At 41.0% G+C, this 12942-nt stretch overlaps 2 protein-coding genes across 8 annotated transcripts in view; one reads left to right on the plus strand and one right to left on the minus strand.

The window, feature by feature from the left end:
- Positions 1–9311, minus strand: part of LOC126620819 (uncharacterized) — a 70673-nt gene extending 61362 nt beyond the window's left edge. Inside the window, exon 1 of one of the 2 annotated variants that reach the window (XM_050289142.1) lies at positions 9017–9311. The gene's annotated coding sequence lies outside the window, so the exon portion shown is untranslated. The remainder of the gene's footprint in view (positions 1–9016) is intronic. The other variant, XM_050289139.1, reaches the window with a different exon arrangement.
- LOC126620834 (uncharacterized) lies at positions 7–12900 on the plus strand. Of its 6 annotated transcripts, none has more exons than XR_007622669.1 (8): positions 7–480; positions 858–1091; positions 2210–2252; positions 2867–2947; positions 3088–3130; positions 3361–3423; positions 3815–3863; positions 11752–12053. XR_007622669.1 is itself a non-coding variant. In XM_050289167.1 (8 exons), coding segments are annotated over exons 2-7 (369 nt in total). In that variant the 5' UTR covers positions 7–480; positions 858–977; the 3' UTR covers positions 3817–3863; positions 12235–12900. The 6 variants fall into 6 exon arrangements, 4 of the variants coding, with proteins under 4 accessions (XP_050145124.1, XP_050145122.1, XP_050145123.1 ...); XM_050289167.1 differs by lacking the exon at positions 11752–12053 and adding an exon at positions 12235–12900 and having other exon boundaries at positions 3065–3130; XM_050289165.1 differs by having other exon boundaries at positions 3065–3130.
- The last annotated feature ends 42 nt before the right edge of the window (positions 12901–12942 follow it).

Genomic DNA, 12942 nt, shown 5'->3' on the forward strand with positions numbered 1-12942 from the left:
GTAAGGAGATAAAGCAATTAAATTTCAAAATTTGGATTTACAGTTTGTATTTTGAGCCTGAATTCATGAAAACAAACATAACCCATTATTTATTAGCGATTAATGATATGATTAATTTAGTTTTTAATCATAATCAATAGCAAGTAGCTTTAGCAGAAGTGGGGTTTGGGAAATTGGCTAGCACCCATGTTGCTTTTTGTTTGTTTGCTTTCCATTTCTCCTCTCTCTTGCCATCTTCTCTTTATTTTGGCTGCTTCTCTCTCCCGCACTCCCTTTTTTACTCTTGGTTCTGTGGTTCTCCGGCCGCCGTTAGGTTTTTGTGGTCGGACAACGATGGAATCCGAGGACGATGACTACTGCAGCAGCGACGATGACTACTAGAAATTTTTATTTTGAATTCGTATCCCCTAATCGCTGATCTCCTCAGGTTTGCCCCAAGCCGGCAAAGGAATCAGGGTAATGGAGCTCAGACTATCAGAGGTATAAATTCACATCCCTAATTTTTTTTTATTAATTTCAACCAGATCTATGAATAGTGTCTGTTGAGTCTCTAAGCGTCTCTACTTTTTTTCATTAAATGGTCTCTGTAGTGTCTCTCTGTATTTGTGCATCCATATGGGAATATGATATTTAAAAGCTCATTATTGTCCTGGGAAACCTCCTAAATTATCGATTCCTTGCTTTCTACGTACAATGTTTCATATTCTATTTTCTAATTTTCTGATTTTGGGGTGGAGGGAGTGCTAATATGGTAATTTTCAGGGATTTTGGGTAAATTTGTTGCAGTTGATTTTAGGAATTGATTTATGGGTTTGGTTTGAATGCACTGACAAAAGTTATTGTTTCTGTTAATGCAGATGATGAAAGGTAAGTTTGAAAGGAGAAAGGGTTGAAGTGGTGTCTAGTTGAAGGAGAGAGATCCATGGCAGCTGGCACGACCATGGCCGCGGCCACGAAGAGGAGACATTGTTGGCGATATGGAAGCTTCTCAAGGAATTGACCGAGGAGGAGGACATGAAAGTACAGATTTGGATTTCATCAGCACGACCAAGATCATGAGCATTTTGATTGTTTGCAGCTCTCAGTTCTTGGTATTTCTTCTTACATTTAACCTGGTTGAATTTTTTATTTTGTGGTTTGGAAATTCAAGTTTTTTTCCTGCAATTTATATTTCCATTGAAGTTTTTGAACTGTTCTGTTTGGTTGCCAGTATGATTACTTATAGACTATTTCGCCATATGCATTTGCTACAAAATGTAAACTTATTTTAAATGAAACATGTTGAAGTCTCTTTGCATTTGCATAAGCTATCGTGTGTTGTTAAAAGAGAGGGGGCATCTAGCATACAACACACACGCCATGGGTGTACAACTAAGTTTGCCATGGAAGGATTTCTGGATTTCTTCGATGCCTCTCCTTCAGCCAAACCTCTGCCTTTACATGAATTTTTAGATAGCAGAGTCTAACAGTGTGAAGCATATAGACCGTTAGCAGCTATAGATTTATTTTTCAAAACATTTTGGATAGGAAAATTAATGGATGGTAAAGGTAAAACTGAAATTGAAAAACACCGAGGTTAAACATGTACAGTTGAAACCGTACCATTTGTATAATTTTTTTCCAAAAAAAAGAAAAGAAATTAGGGTCACATGGCTTCGCCAAGCTCACAGCACACATGCCATGAGAAGAAATTTAATGACTATTGTCTGTTGCTGAAAGAGAGGAAAGGTAAAAGCTAATGGAATAAATCTATTCTCAAAATCTAAAACTAATATTCTCAATGTGTTTGAATTCTCTTCTTTTCATTGTCATTATTTGGCTTCCTTCCTTCATTGTTTGTTCATTATACAACTGTTTTACTTACCATTAAAATCCAACTCATATAGTTTGATATTAAAGATATGAATTCCAGGAATTAGTTAAACGGTTTATAATCTATTCAAATTAACAAGAAAAACATATGTTCCCATGCATGTAGAAACTCAGTGGAGATAAAAACTACATTTGCAAATGAGGCAGAGCACCAATGAAGTGATTATGGTGCATGTGTTGTGTGGTCTAATATAGGATGTACATTAGTTGTACGAGTGATAATGCGACTTATTGCATGTAAATTTATCATCAAATTTGAAAGATATTGTACATTTATTTTGGAGATCGATATATCATTGTTTGATTTTCAGTCTTTTGTTTTTACCTTTTCAAATAGTTGGTCTGCTTCTCTATATTTTCTCATTGCCTCCACGCAAAAGGTCAGTTTTCTTTTTTGTCATTAAACTGTTCTTAGATTCTGGTTATATGTGTTTGGTTTTTTGCTATTGTATCTTTTGAAGTTTGCTTATTTGTATATTTGTTTGCATCTGGTTTTGCTTGGTGGGTCTATAGGTGTTGGTTGTATCTTCCCCCTTCCTTTTTATCAATTTATTGCTTGGCAATGTTAATTTGTAACTGCAATGCACAAAAAAAAACTAGGACTGGCAAGAGAGTGGATGATACAAGAAAGACATAATATCCTGTTTTAACTGGTGCACAAGTGTGTAATGACAATATTTATCATGCTAACAATGTGGAAATCAACCTGCATTATTAGCTTTTACTGCCCTCATGTAAATTTGTAATCAGTCATTGATTTCTGTTCTTTTATGCACAGTTTTGGGTTTGTAGTATTGTGTTGATTGATGCTATTGGGGCTGGAGAATATTAAAATCCCATGTTGGAAGCTTAACTAAATGAAATACAAAAAGAAATGAATGTTGGCAATGTTAATTAGTAGTGAGCCGCTAGACCGCCTCTAGAATGACGGCTGGCTAGCCCCACCAATTTTCTCTTATGTGTTTCCATCTAATTTGGTGTATATCTTTGGCAGATGGATCCAGGAGATGCCGATTGCTGGCAGATGGAACAATTGCTTCTTGGGCTCTTCTAACTAACCGACATTTAGTATCATGTAAGGAATTATAATGGTTTCGATTCTTCTGTACTTTTCCTTATAAGTTTAGTGTTGTAGTACTAAGTTTTCTGGATGTCACATTGAGTCATGTGACCATCGTATTCTCTCTCACAGCTCACAACAATGAAATCGCGCAGGGCTTCGTTGATTTCTGTCAACTCCGACCTCGACCAGCATCGGGTAAGCTGTCGACCACCCCCTCTCCATCTTCCTTTTCTTCTTCCGCTTCTCCCTGTGCATTCCAGTTTGACTGTCTGTGATTGAAAAGGTCAGTCCATCTAAATTCAGCAATTGACTCTCAAACTCTGAATCTGATTTCATTTCCTTCTGCTGTTCTCCTCCATTCCCCTCTTCTCTCTCTTTCTTCTGTAAATTTAATCAACTAATTCGATTATTCATTTTTTTGATAGAACATCTGCGGCTCCACGAAAGATTCGGTCTTTGCCTGATCATTGTCAAACGCTGTAGCAACTGTAAGTTTGTCAAAATTTATAATCATGGTTATTGATTGCTGGAATTTTGATCGTAGTGGTCCAGATTTACTTGCTCATGATCTTTTTATTGCTTTACTGTGAAAAGATAGGATAATTTACTGCAAAATATGCTTAATTTAATGGAGATTTGCTAGGTTTTTAATACAATTAGGTTAATTGGATAATGGATATTGGAGATTTTCTCTAAAGGATTATAATTTATATAGAATTTATAAGTTTTATCTCTTTCGGGTTACTTTATGTTTCGAATTAGTTGGATTTAGCATTCTTCACAAGTTTTGATAATTGTTTAGTTTCTAAGTTTTGTTCCTTGCATGGTTGATTTTCTTTGATAATTGTTGAGTCGCTTCTACATTTGCTTGGTACTTAGGATCTAAAGCATTTTGCCTTTTGAAAAGCAGCTGCAGGGAAAGTATGAGGTACCCTTTTCTTCTTCTGTGTTTTTTTTTTTTCATTTCTAATTTTTATGCAAGACATGAAATATTGTGGGAATCAAATGTATGATTGTCATTTGTCACCAAATATATATATCTTTTGTGGAATATTATTCGTGATAATGGTAAGTCTATGCATAGGTAGTTATCCTTATTTTGTTCGAATTTCTCTATAATTTTCTTTACTCTTCCTTATCTGCTATGTTAACTCCGCCTATGTAAGTTTATCTTACATTGCCGGTCCCAAGCCCGGATAAAGGAGGAGGGGGAGGGCGTCAGGTAGTCGACAACCGGCACTCCATGATCACGTCGAATCCTTATGAAAATGAATCCAGAACAAAATCGCGCTAAAGCTAGGGCGTCACCCGTAAGTGGCGCGCTGTGTGGCCCGAGCACAATGATAAGTGAGCAAGGGTCGCTGTATCTCCATCGGCACCCGGATGCAGTGTTAAATGAGCAAGGGGGCCATAGAAACTTCTTTTCGAACGACTCCATTCAAAGTTGTTTGGGAGCATATGCTCCTATCAACTTTACACGGGACACACAAAAGAAGTACTTTGATCCTATTAGACGGGGGAGGGTGAAGAAGCTAGGACATAAGGGTAGAGTTCAAGAGAGCAAAATGCGTTTAGGAACGTGGAATATAGGAACCTTAACGGGAAAATCTATGGAAGTAGTGGAAGTTATGGTGAGGAGAAGGATAAATATTATGTGCCTACAAGAAACTAAGTGGGTTGGTAGTAAGGCAAAGGATCTAGAAAACTCAGGGTTTAAACTTTGGTATTCGGGCACAAATAGAACGAGAAACGGTGTTGGCATCATCGTGGACAAGACCTTGACACAAGATGTCGTAGATGTCAAGAGGGTAGGAGATAGAATCATGGCAATCAAGATTGTAATAGGACAAGAACTTATCAATGTGATTAGTGTGTACGCACCTCAAGTAGGGTTGGATACAAGTTCGAAGGAGAAATTTTGGGAAGACCTTGGAGACTTGGTGCAAGGAATTGCTCAGACGGAGAAGTTATTTATAGGAGGAGATTTAAATGGACACGTGGGCAGGGAGACAGGCAACTATGGAGGTTTTCATGGTGGCCATGGTTTTGGGGAGAGAAACGAGGATGGGGAAGCTATCTTGGATTTTGCAATGGCATATGATCTCTTCTTAGCCAACACCTTCTTTAAGAAGAGAGAAGAACATGTGATCACCTACAAGAGTGGGTCGTCAAAAACACAAATATATTTTCTTCTAATGAGGAAAGGGGATCGTATAACTTGTAAGGATTGCAAAGTTATACCAGGAGAGAGCGTGGCTAATCAACATCGCTTGTTGGTGATGGATGTACATATCAAAAGAGTGAGACAAAAGAACAAGACTTGGAAGTGCCCAAGGACTAGAGAGGGGGAAGCTAGCCAAATGTGGGATTCCATGGCTAGTTGTATCCGAAAAGTAGCAAAAGAGGTACTAGAAGAGTCCAAGGGCTTTGCCCCACACCAAAAGGAATCTTGGTGGTGGAATGAGGAGGTACAAACAAAGGTGAAGGCTAAGAAGGAATGTTGTAAAGCCTTATACAAGGATAGGACTGATGAAAATGGTGAAAGGTATAGAAAAGCGAAGCAAGAGGCGAAGAAAACTGTGAGAGAAGTTAAGTTAGCGGCTTACGACGATATGTATAAATGACTAGATACCAAAGAAGGAGAGTTGGATATCTATAAACTAGCTAGAGCAAGGGAAAAGAAGACAAGGGACCTAAACCAAGTGAGGTGCATCAAGGATAAGGATGGAAAGGTTCTTGCTACAGAGAACGCGGTTAAAGACAGATGGAGAGGTTATTTTCATAATCTTTTCAATGAAGGACATGAAAGGAGTGCTTCTTTAGGGGAGTTGAGTAACTCAGAAGAGTGTAGAAACTACTCTTTTTATCGTCGAATCCGGAAGGAAGAAGTGGTTGTAGCTTTGAAGAAGACGAAGCATAGAAAAGCAATAGGCCCAGACGATATACCAATCGAAGTGTGGAAAGTTTTGGGAGAGACAGGTATAACATGGCTCACTGACCTTTTCAATAGGATTTTGAAAACGAAGAAGATGCCAAATGAGTGGCGAACGAGCACTTTGGTGCCTATCTACAAGAATAAGGGCGACGTACAAAATTGCATGAACTATAGGGGTATTAAGCTAATGAGTCATACAATGAAGCTCTGGGAGAGAGTCATTGAGCATAGATTGAGGCAAGAGACACGGGTTTTGGACAACCAATTCGGGTTCATGCCAGGGCGATCAACCATGGAGGCAATCTATCTCTTACGAAGATTGATGGAAAGATATAGAGATGGGAAAAAGGATTTACACATGGTCTTTATAGATTTGGAGAAAGCGTATGATAGGGTCCCAAGAGACATTCTTTGGAGGATTTTAGAGACGAAAGGAGTACGAGTAGCATATATCCAAGCTATAAAGAATATGTATGAAGGAGCAAAGACTGCCGTAAGAACTCATGAAGGACAAACTGAAAGCTTTCCCATAACTGTAGGATTACATCAAGGCTCATCCTTAAGTCCTTACCTTTTTGCGTTGGTAATGGATGAGTTAACAGGACATATTCAAGATGATATTCCTTGGTGTATGCTCTTCGCAGACGATATAGTACTGATAGATGAAACTCAGGAAGGGGTAAATGCAAAGCTTAACCTTTGGAGAGAAGTGTTGGAATCTAAAGGTCTTCGCCTAAGCCGATCAAAGACAGAATATATGGAGTGCAAGTTCAGTGCAAATGGAGGCCAAAACGAGTTAGGGTGAGGATCGGAGATCAAGAAATACCAAAGAGCGACCGTTTTCGTTACCTAGGATCTATCTTGCAAAAGAACGGTGAATTAGATGGAGATCTCAACCATAGAATACAAGCTGGATAGATGAAGTGGAAGAGTGCATCCGGCGTGTTGTGTGACCGCCGTATGCCACTGAAGCTCAAGGGAAAATTTTATAGGACGGCAATAAGGCCGGCGATGCTGTATGGCACAGAATGTTGGGCGGTGAAGCATCAACACGTACACAAAATGGGTGTAGCGGAGATGAGGATGCTTTGTTGAATGTGTGGGCACACGAGAAAGGATAAGATTAGGAATAAGGATATCCGGGGTAAAGTAGGAGTAGCCGAAATTGAAGGAAAGATGAGAGAAAATCGATTACGATGGTTTGGACATGTGCAAAGAAGGCCTACTGACGCTCCGATTAGAAGATGCGACTATGGGACAGAGGTTCAGGCCGAAGGGGTAGAGGAAGACCTAGGAAAACTTTGGAAGAGACTCTAAGAAAAGACTTAGAGTACTTGGATCTAACGAAGGACATGACACAGGACCGAGCACAATGGCGTTCTAAGATTCATATAGCCGATCCCACTCAGTGACTTGGATTCTCTAAGTCTCCAACCGAGAAGTTTTCCTCACTCAGGAAATTAAGGGAACACTACCTCAACCTACATGATCCACTCATAAAGCTTCAACAAAAGAAAATTCAAAGAACTTAGCGAAGAAGGTTTTGGTGTAATTAACACAATACGTTGAAATGAAGGAAAGCTTATTTATTGATATCCCCGATAAGCTACAAATATGTACATATACATAAGTGAAAATAAACAAACAAGAGGGAGCCTTCACAAAGGTTGCTTAGGAGAAGTCTCAGTAGTCGGTAGAGCCCCAGAAAGAGAAGGCACCGGAGGGGGATCATTCGGAGCCTCAGTACTGGACAGAACCCTAGAAGGAAGAGGCATCAGAGGTTGATCATTTGGAGCTTCATTACGCGGTACAGCCCCAGAAGACGAAGGCAATAAATGCCTTTGGAACAAACCCACAAATCTCTGATGATCAAGTAAAACCTGACCATCAGATTCCTTCATCTGGTCAAGCTTCCTCTTCATGTTTGTAGCATAGTCATGTGCGAGCCGGTGCAACTGTTTATTCTCATGCTTGAGCCCTCTAATCTCCTGTTTGAGACTCATCACTTCAGCCGCCAATGATTCAACTTGGCGGGTTCGAGCAAATAGGCGTTGGGCCATATTAGACACAGAACCTGCACACTGAACACTGAGAGCCAGAGACTCCTTAACAGCTAACTCATCAGACCGTTTGGAAAGTAGTCTGTTATCTTTGGGAGTGAGAAGGTTCCTGGCCACCACCGCAGCGGTCATATCATTCTTCATCACGGAATCCCCAACGGTAAGAGGACCAGTAGGGGAGACGAAGGATGGGCGCCATATGTTGTCTGGAGAAGGCGGGGCTGCCTCTTCAACAAGGTTCAAGTGAAAACGACGGTCGGAGGGGCCAGACATTTTCAAAGGTGTTGAAGAGAGAAGAGGTCGGACAAATCAAGATCTTAGAAGTGCAAGAATAGAGCTTCTACTGGTGGAGATTCAAGTGTGCTTTGGAACTTAATGCCAGCCCCTATAAAAATCTGCACTCGACAGAGCTTCATAAATCGAAGAGGCGCCTGCTCAGAAATCGAAGAGGCGCCTGCTCAGAAATCGAAGAGGCGTTTGCTTTCTTAAAAGCTGGGCTGCTCAGAGACCACGAGGGTCGATCTCAGAAATTGAAGAGGCGTTTGCTTTCTCAAAAGCTGGGCTGCTCAAAGACCACGAAGGCCGATCTCAGAAATCGAAGAGGCGCTTGCTTTCTCAAAAGCTGGGCTGCTCAGAGACCACGAGGACCGATCTCAGAAATCGAAGAGGCACCTACTTTTCCAGCCTTGTCAGCACCTGTCACACGCACACTCAGCTTTGCGGAAATTATGGGCATTCTGTCGAAGACTTCTGGTGAAGTAGAAAGCACATGAGTCTTACTGTTCAATCACCCACTTCCCACACGCAACAGTAGCTCATGGGTACCACAGATAACTTTGCCAAAGTTCTCTGCCAAAGTTGAGCACGTAAAGCTTGCAGCTCCCACTACATCGCTCTGACCAAGAAAGGTAAAAGAATAGCAAAGAAACAAAACTAACAAAGTTTAGACACATAAATTTTGAAGGTCTAGCTACCATATTATTACCCACAAGGGTAAAGGAACAGTACCACTGCTGGATAATTGGAAAGTCCATGTGTGTCAATCTCTGTGCTTCGTGGCAAGGTAGACTAGCAAACATGCCCAACCTTTACTCACATTCGAGAAAACACTCCCAACAAGATTGCTTGCTCCAAAATCGAAGAGACACCGTCCTCCGAATCTCGAGAGCTAGACTCTCAACATGACTACTTTCTCAAAAATCGAAGAGAGGGTAAAGGAACAGTACCATTGCTGGATAATTGGAAAGTCTCTGTGTGTCAACCTCTGTGCTTCGTGGCAAGGTAGACTAGCAAACATGCCCAACCTTTACTCACATTTGAGAAAACACTCCCAACAAGTTTGCTTGCTCCAATATCGAAGAGGCACCGCCCTCTGAATCTCGAGAGCCAGACTCCCAACATGATTACTTTCTCAAAAATCAAAGAGACACCGCTCTCCGAATCTCGAGAGCCAGACCCCCAGCATGATTGCTTTCTAAAAAATCGAAGAGGCATCGTTCTCTGAATCTCGAGAGCCAGATCCCCGATAGGATTGCTTGTTCGAAAACCGCAGAGGCAACACTTTCCCAACTTTAAGAGCCGGATCTCCTTGGATAAAGCTGTCTGTAATCTTCACACGCAACATCCGCTTTCCAAATACCACGGACCACTTTTTCAAAGTGCTCTGACAGAGTTAAAACATGTGAAGCTGACAGCTCCCACTACCGTGCTATGACCAAGTAGGGTAAAGGAATAGCATTACTACTTGTTGCTAAGGAGACTCCTATATATGTCGACCTCCATCCCCAACGGACAGGCAGACCTGCAAAAATGCTCAACCCTTCCTCATATCTGAGAGGGCACTCCCAACGAAGCCTTTCGAAATATTCAGCTTTCTTTCCCCCCGATAATACCTCTGCAAACAAGCTATACTAGAGCAAGAATATCTCATATCATCAGGGTTAAAAGCAAGAGTATCCCATATCATGCTTTTTCCCTGTCTTTTCCTTTGGCCTTGTTCTTATCTGCAAGATAAGGAGAAAGAGAGCAATAAGTCAGCACTTGGAATCAAGCTTCCAGCCAGGAACTGACTGCCTGGAACCCCTTACCTGATTACTTACCTGCCATTGCTCTCGAGTACTCATCTTCAACATCTTATGCTTCCAGGGAAGATACCGCATCTGCCTGAGGAACAGATAGGGCAAGGGAGAAGGATACAAGGAAGCATGTGGAGACAAGCGAAACAGCACATGTGCCGATACATCCATTACTCTGTTAAAGCAAAAGTATCTCATATCAGCAGGGTCGAACGTACTCTAGATTTGATGGACTTGTTTTGACCCTCAAATTCTTCAGTCGACCTTATACTCTGGAGGAAACCAGAAAACCCTCCAGCTCAGTTCAAGAATAAGCCTGTGGAAAGTTACTTCTTCAAAAGCAAAAGTATCCCATATCATCTCTTCTCATTTTCTTCTCTTTATCCTTCATGTTGCCTGCAAGATAGGGAGAATGTGAACAATCAGCCGGAGCTCTGATTGCTTACCTTGTCTGTCACCTGTTTCAGCAGATCCCCTAGCTCGGCGACTAAGGGGACTCCTACTACATGGTATGTATCGCGCTTGACCAAGCCTGAAACTACAAGTAAGCTCCAAGGGAAATTGATACATTACCTTGTGCATCTCTACCAGTTAAAGATACCACCCCTGGATGGAGGAAGAGTACTTCCAGAGAAGATGCCACATCTACCTATGAGACAGATAAGGCAAGTCAAGACGAGACCACACTCCGATACTTAGAAGTTTTGTGATTACGAGATCATTCTCCCACAATATTTCCTAATGTCATTTGTACTAAATCATTCACTTGTACTCACTAAAGGAGAGCTTGAACCTATGTACTTGTGTAAACCCTTCACAATTAATGAGAACTCTATTCCGTGGACGTAAACAATCTGGGTGAACCACGTACATCTTGTGTTTGCTTTCCTATCTCAATCCATTTATATACTTATCCACACTAATGACCGGAGCAATCTAGCGAAGATCACAAAAAGCGACCATTTTCGCTACCTAGGATCTATCGTGCAAGAGAACGGAGAATTAGATGGAGATCTCAACCGTAGAATATAAGCTGGATGGATGAAGTGTAAGAGTGCATCCGACGTGTTGTGTGACCGTCGTAGGCCACTGAAGCTCAAGGGAAAATTTTATAGGACGGCAATAAGGCCAGCGATGTTGTATGACACAGAATGTTGGGCGGTGAAGCATCAACACGTACACAAAATGGGTGTGGCGGAGATGAGGATGCTTCGTGGGATGTGTGGGCACACGAGAAAGGATAAGATTGGGAATGAGGATATCTGAGGTAAAGTAGGAGTAGCCGAAATTGAAGGAAAGATGAGAGAAAATCGGTTCCGGTGATTTGGACATGTGTAAAGAAGGCCTACTGACGCTCCGGTTCGAAGATGTGACTACGGGACAGAGGTTGAGGGCCGAAGGGGTAGAGGAAGACCTAGGAAAACTTTGGAAGAGACTCTAAGAAAAGACTTAGAGTATTTGGATCTAACGGAGGACATGACACAAAACCGAGCGCAATGGCGTTCTAGGATTCATATAGCCGACCCCACTTAGTGGGAAAAGGCTTTGTTGTTGTTGTTGTTGTTGTTGTTCCTTATCTGCTATGTTGTATGTGAAAATCTGAAATGATAGCATTTGTTAATCTGTGTTTTGGGTTGTGATTTCCGTATTTTAGTTCCAAGTTCAGAGTCATTTATCTGACCTGAAAAAAATATTTGGTCCTACTCCTAGGCTAACATTTATTGGTTTTATTTTTATTCCTTATAGAAATTCAAACATCATCCTGCAATCAAAACACCGCTGGAAGGTGGGACTGTTCCCTATAAGAATGCTGTCAGCACTGAATGAAATGTTTATTGAAGAGTTAAGGTATGAGGCTTTAAGAACAGGGTTTCTCATAGCTCGAGTTCTCATTGTTGTCAATCATAGTGATTTCATGTAAGATGTAGTTCAAGCACACTACAAGCAGAAGTAGACAATCTGTTGCTTATTGAACTAGCCTAGTTATCAGTTTTGACTCAAAAAAATATTTGATGATGACATGCTGAATTGAATGTTGGCTAAAATTATATTGAAATTTGCAGGCCGAAGCATATATCGTTAGTGATTTCATGTAAGATGTAGTTAAAGCACACTACAAGCAGAAGTAGACAATCTGTTGCTTATTGAACTAGCCTAGTTATCAGTTTTGAATATTTGATGATGACATGCTGAATTGAATATTGGCTAAAATTATATTGAAATTTGCAGGCCGAAGCAGATATCGTTAAAAGAGCTCTAAGTCACCCTCTGAAATTAATTGCCAAAAGTGATGTTGTAAATGGAAGCATTGTCAGTGAGAAGGCATTTTTTTTTTGTTTCACTTTATATACTATGCTCACTATCTGTTTAATATGTTTCATCGTATAAATTAAAGTCTCATTTCTCAGGTTCTTTCAAGTGACAACCCCAACTATGGATGCATGTTGCCAATGGAAACTATGAAAATTTAATAGTTGCTGGGATCACTGATCCAACTAAAGTGGGTTTCTTTATCAAGTCCTTCATGAAAAGAATATTTCGGAGATCCAATCGCTGGGACAGATTGAAGAAGGTGAAGATCACAGGGGTGGGATACTGGGGAGGGTGGTAGGGTTATGGGGAGTGGGCTCTGGTTGGTTTCGATTTGACCAAGGCCATGGTTCGATGGAATCAAGGTGATGGGGACTATTCATGAGGTCACAGCCCGAAGATATAGGGCCTACGCGTGGGGTTTAGGGGTTTCACGAGGAGGGTTACGGAGGGAGGGGGTGCACGCGTGAATTGCAGAGGGAGAGGGAGAGGGAGAAAGAGGGGGAGTTGGGTTGCTATATTAAAGTTCTCTTTTTTATTTTTACTTGAATTTGATTTTTTTTAATTTTTTTAATTTTAAATTTTTTTGCTGTAGGTTGAGAATGCGAAAGCTTTGCCGGGGGTGGA

This window comes from Malus sylvestris, chromosome 5 (assembly GCF_916048215.2).
Source record: "Malus sylvestris chromosome 5, drMalSylv7.2, whole genome shotgun sequence".
NCBI classification, from domain to species: Eukaryota; Viridiplantae; Streptophyta; class Magnoliopsida; order Rosales; family Rosaceae; genus Malus; species Malus sylvestris.

Coding starts and splice junctions, on each gene's coding strand:
- LOC126620834 (XM_050289164.1), top strand. CDS start 978: ATGGAAGCTTCTCAAGGAATTGACCGAGGAGGAGGACATGAAAGTACA. Junction 2,948..3,064: donor TAACCGACATTTAGTATCAT/GTAAGGAATTAT, acceptor TCTCTCTCACAG/CTCACAACAATGAAATCGCG. Junction 3,131..3,360: donor CCGACCTCGACCAGCATCGG/GTAAGCTGTCGA, acceptor TTTTTTTGATAG/AACATCTGCGGCTCCACGAA.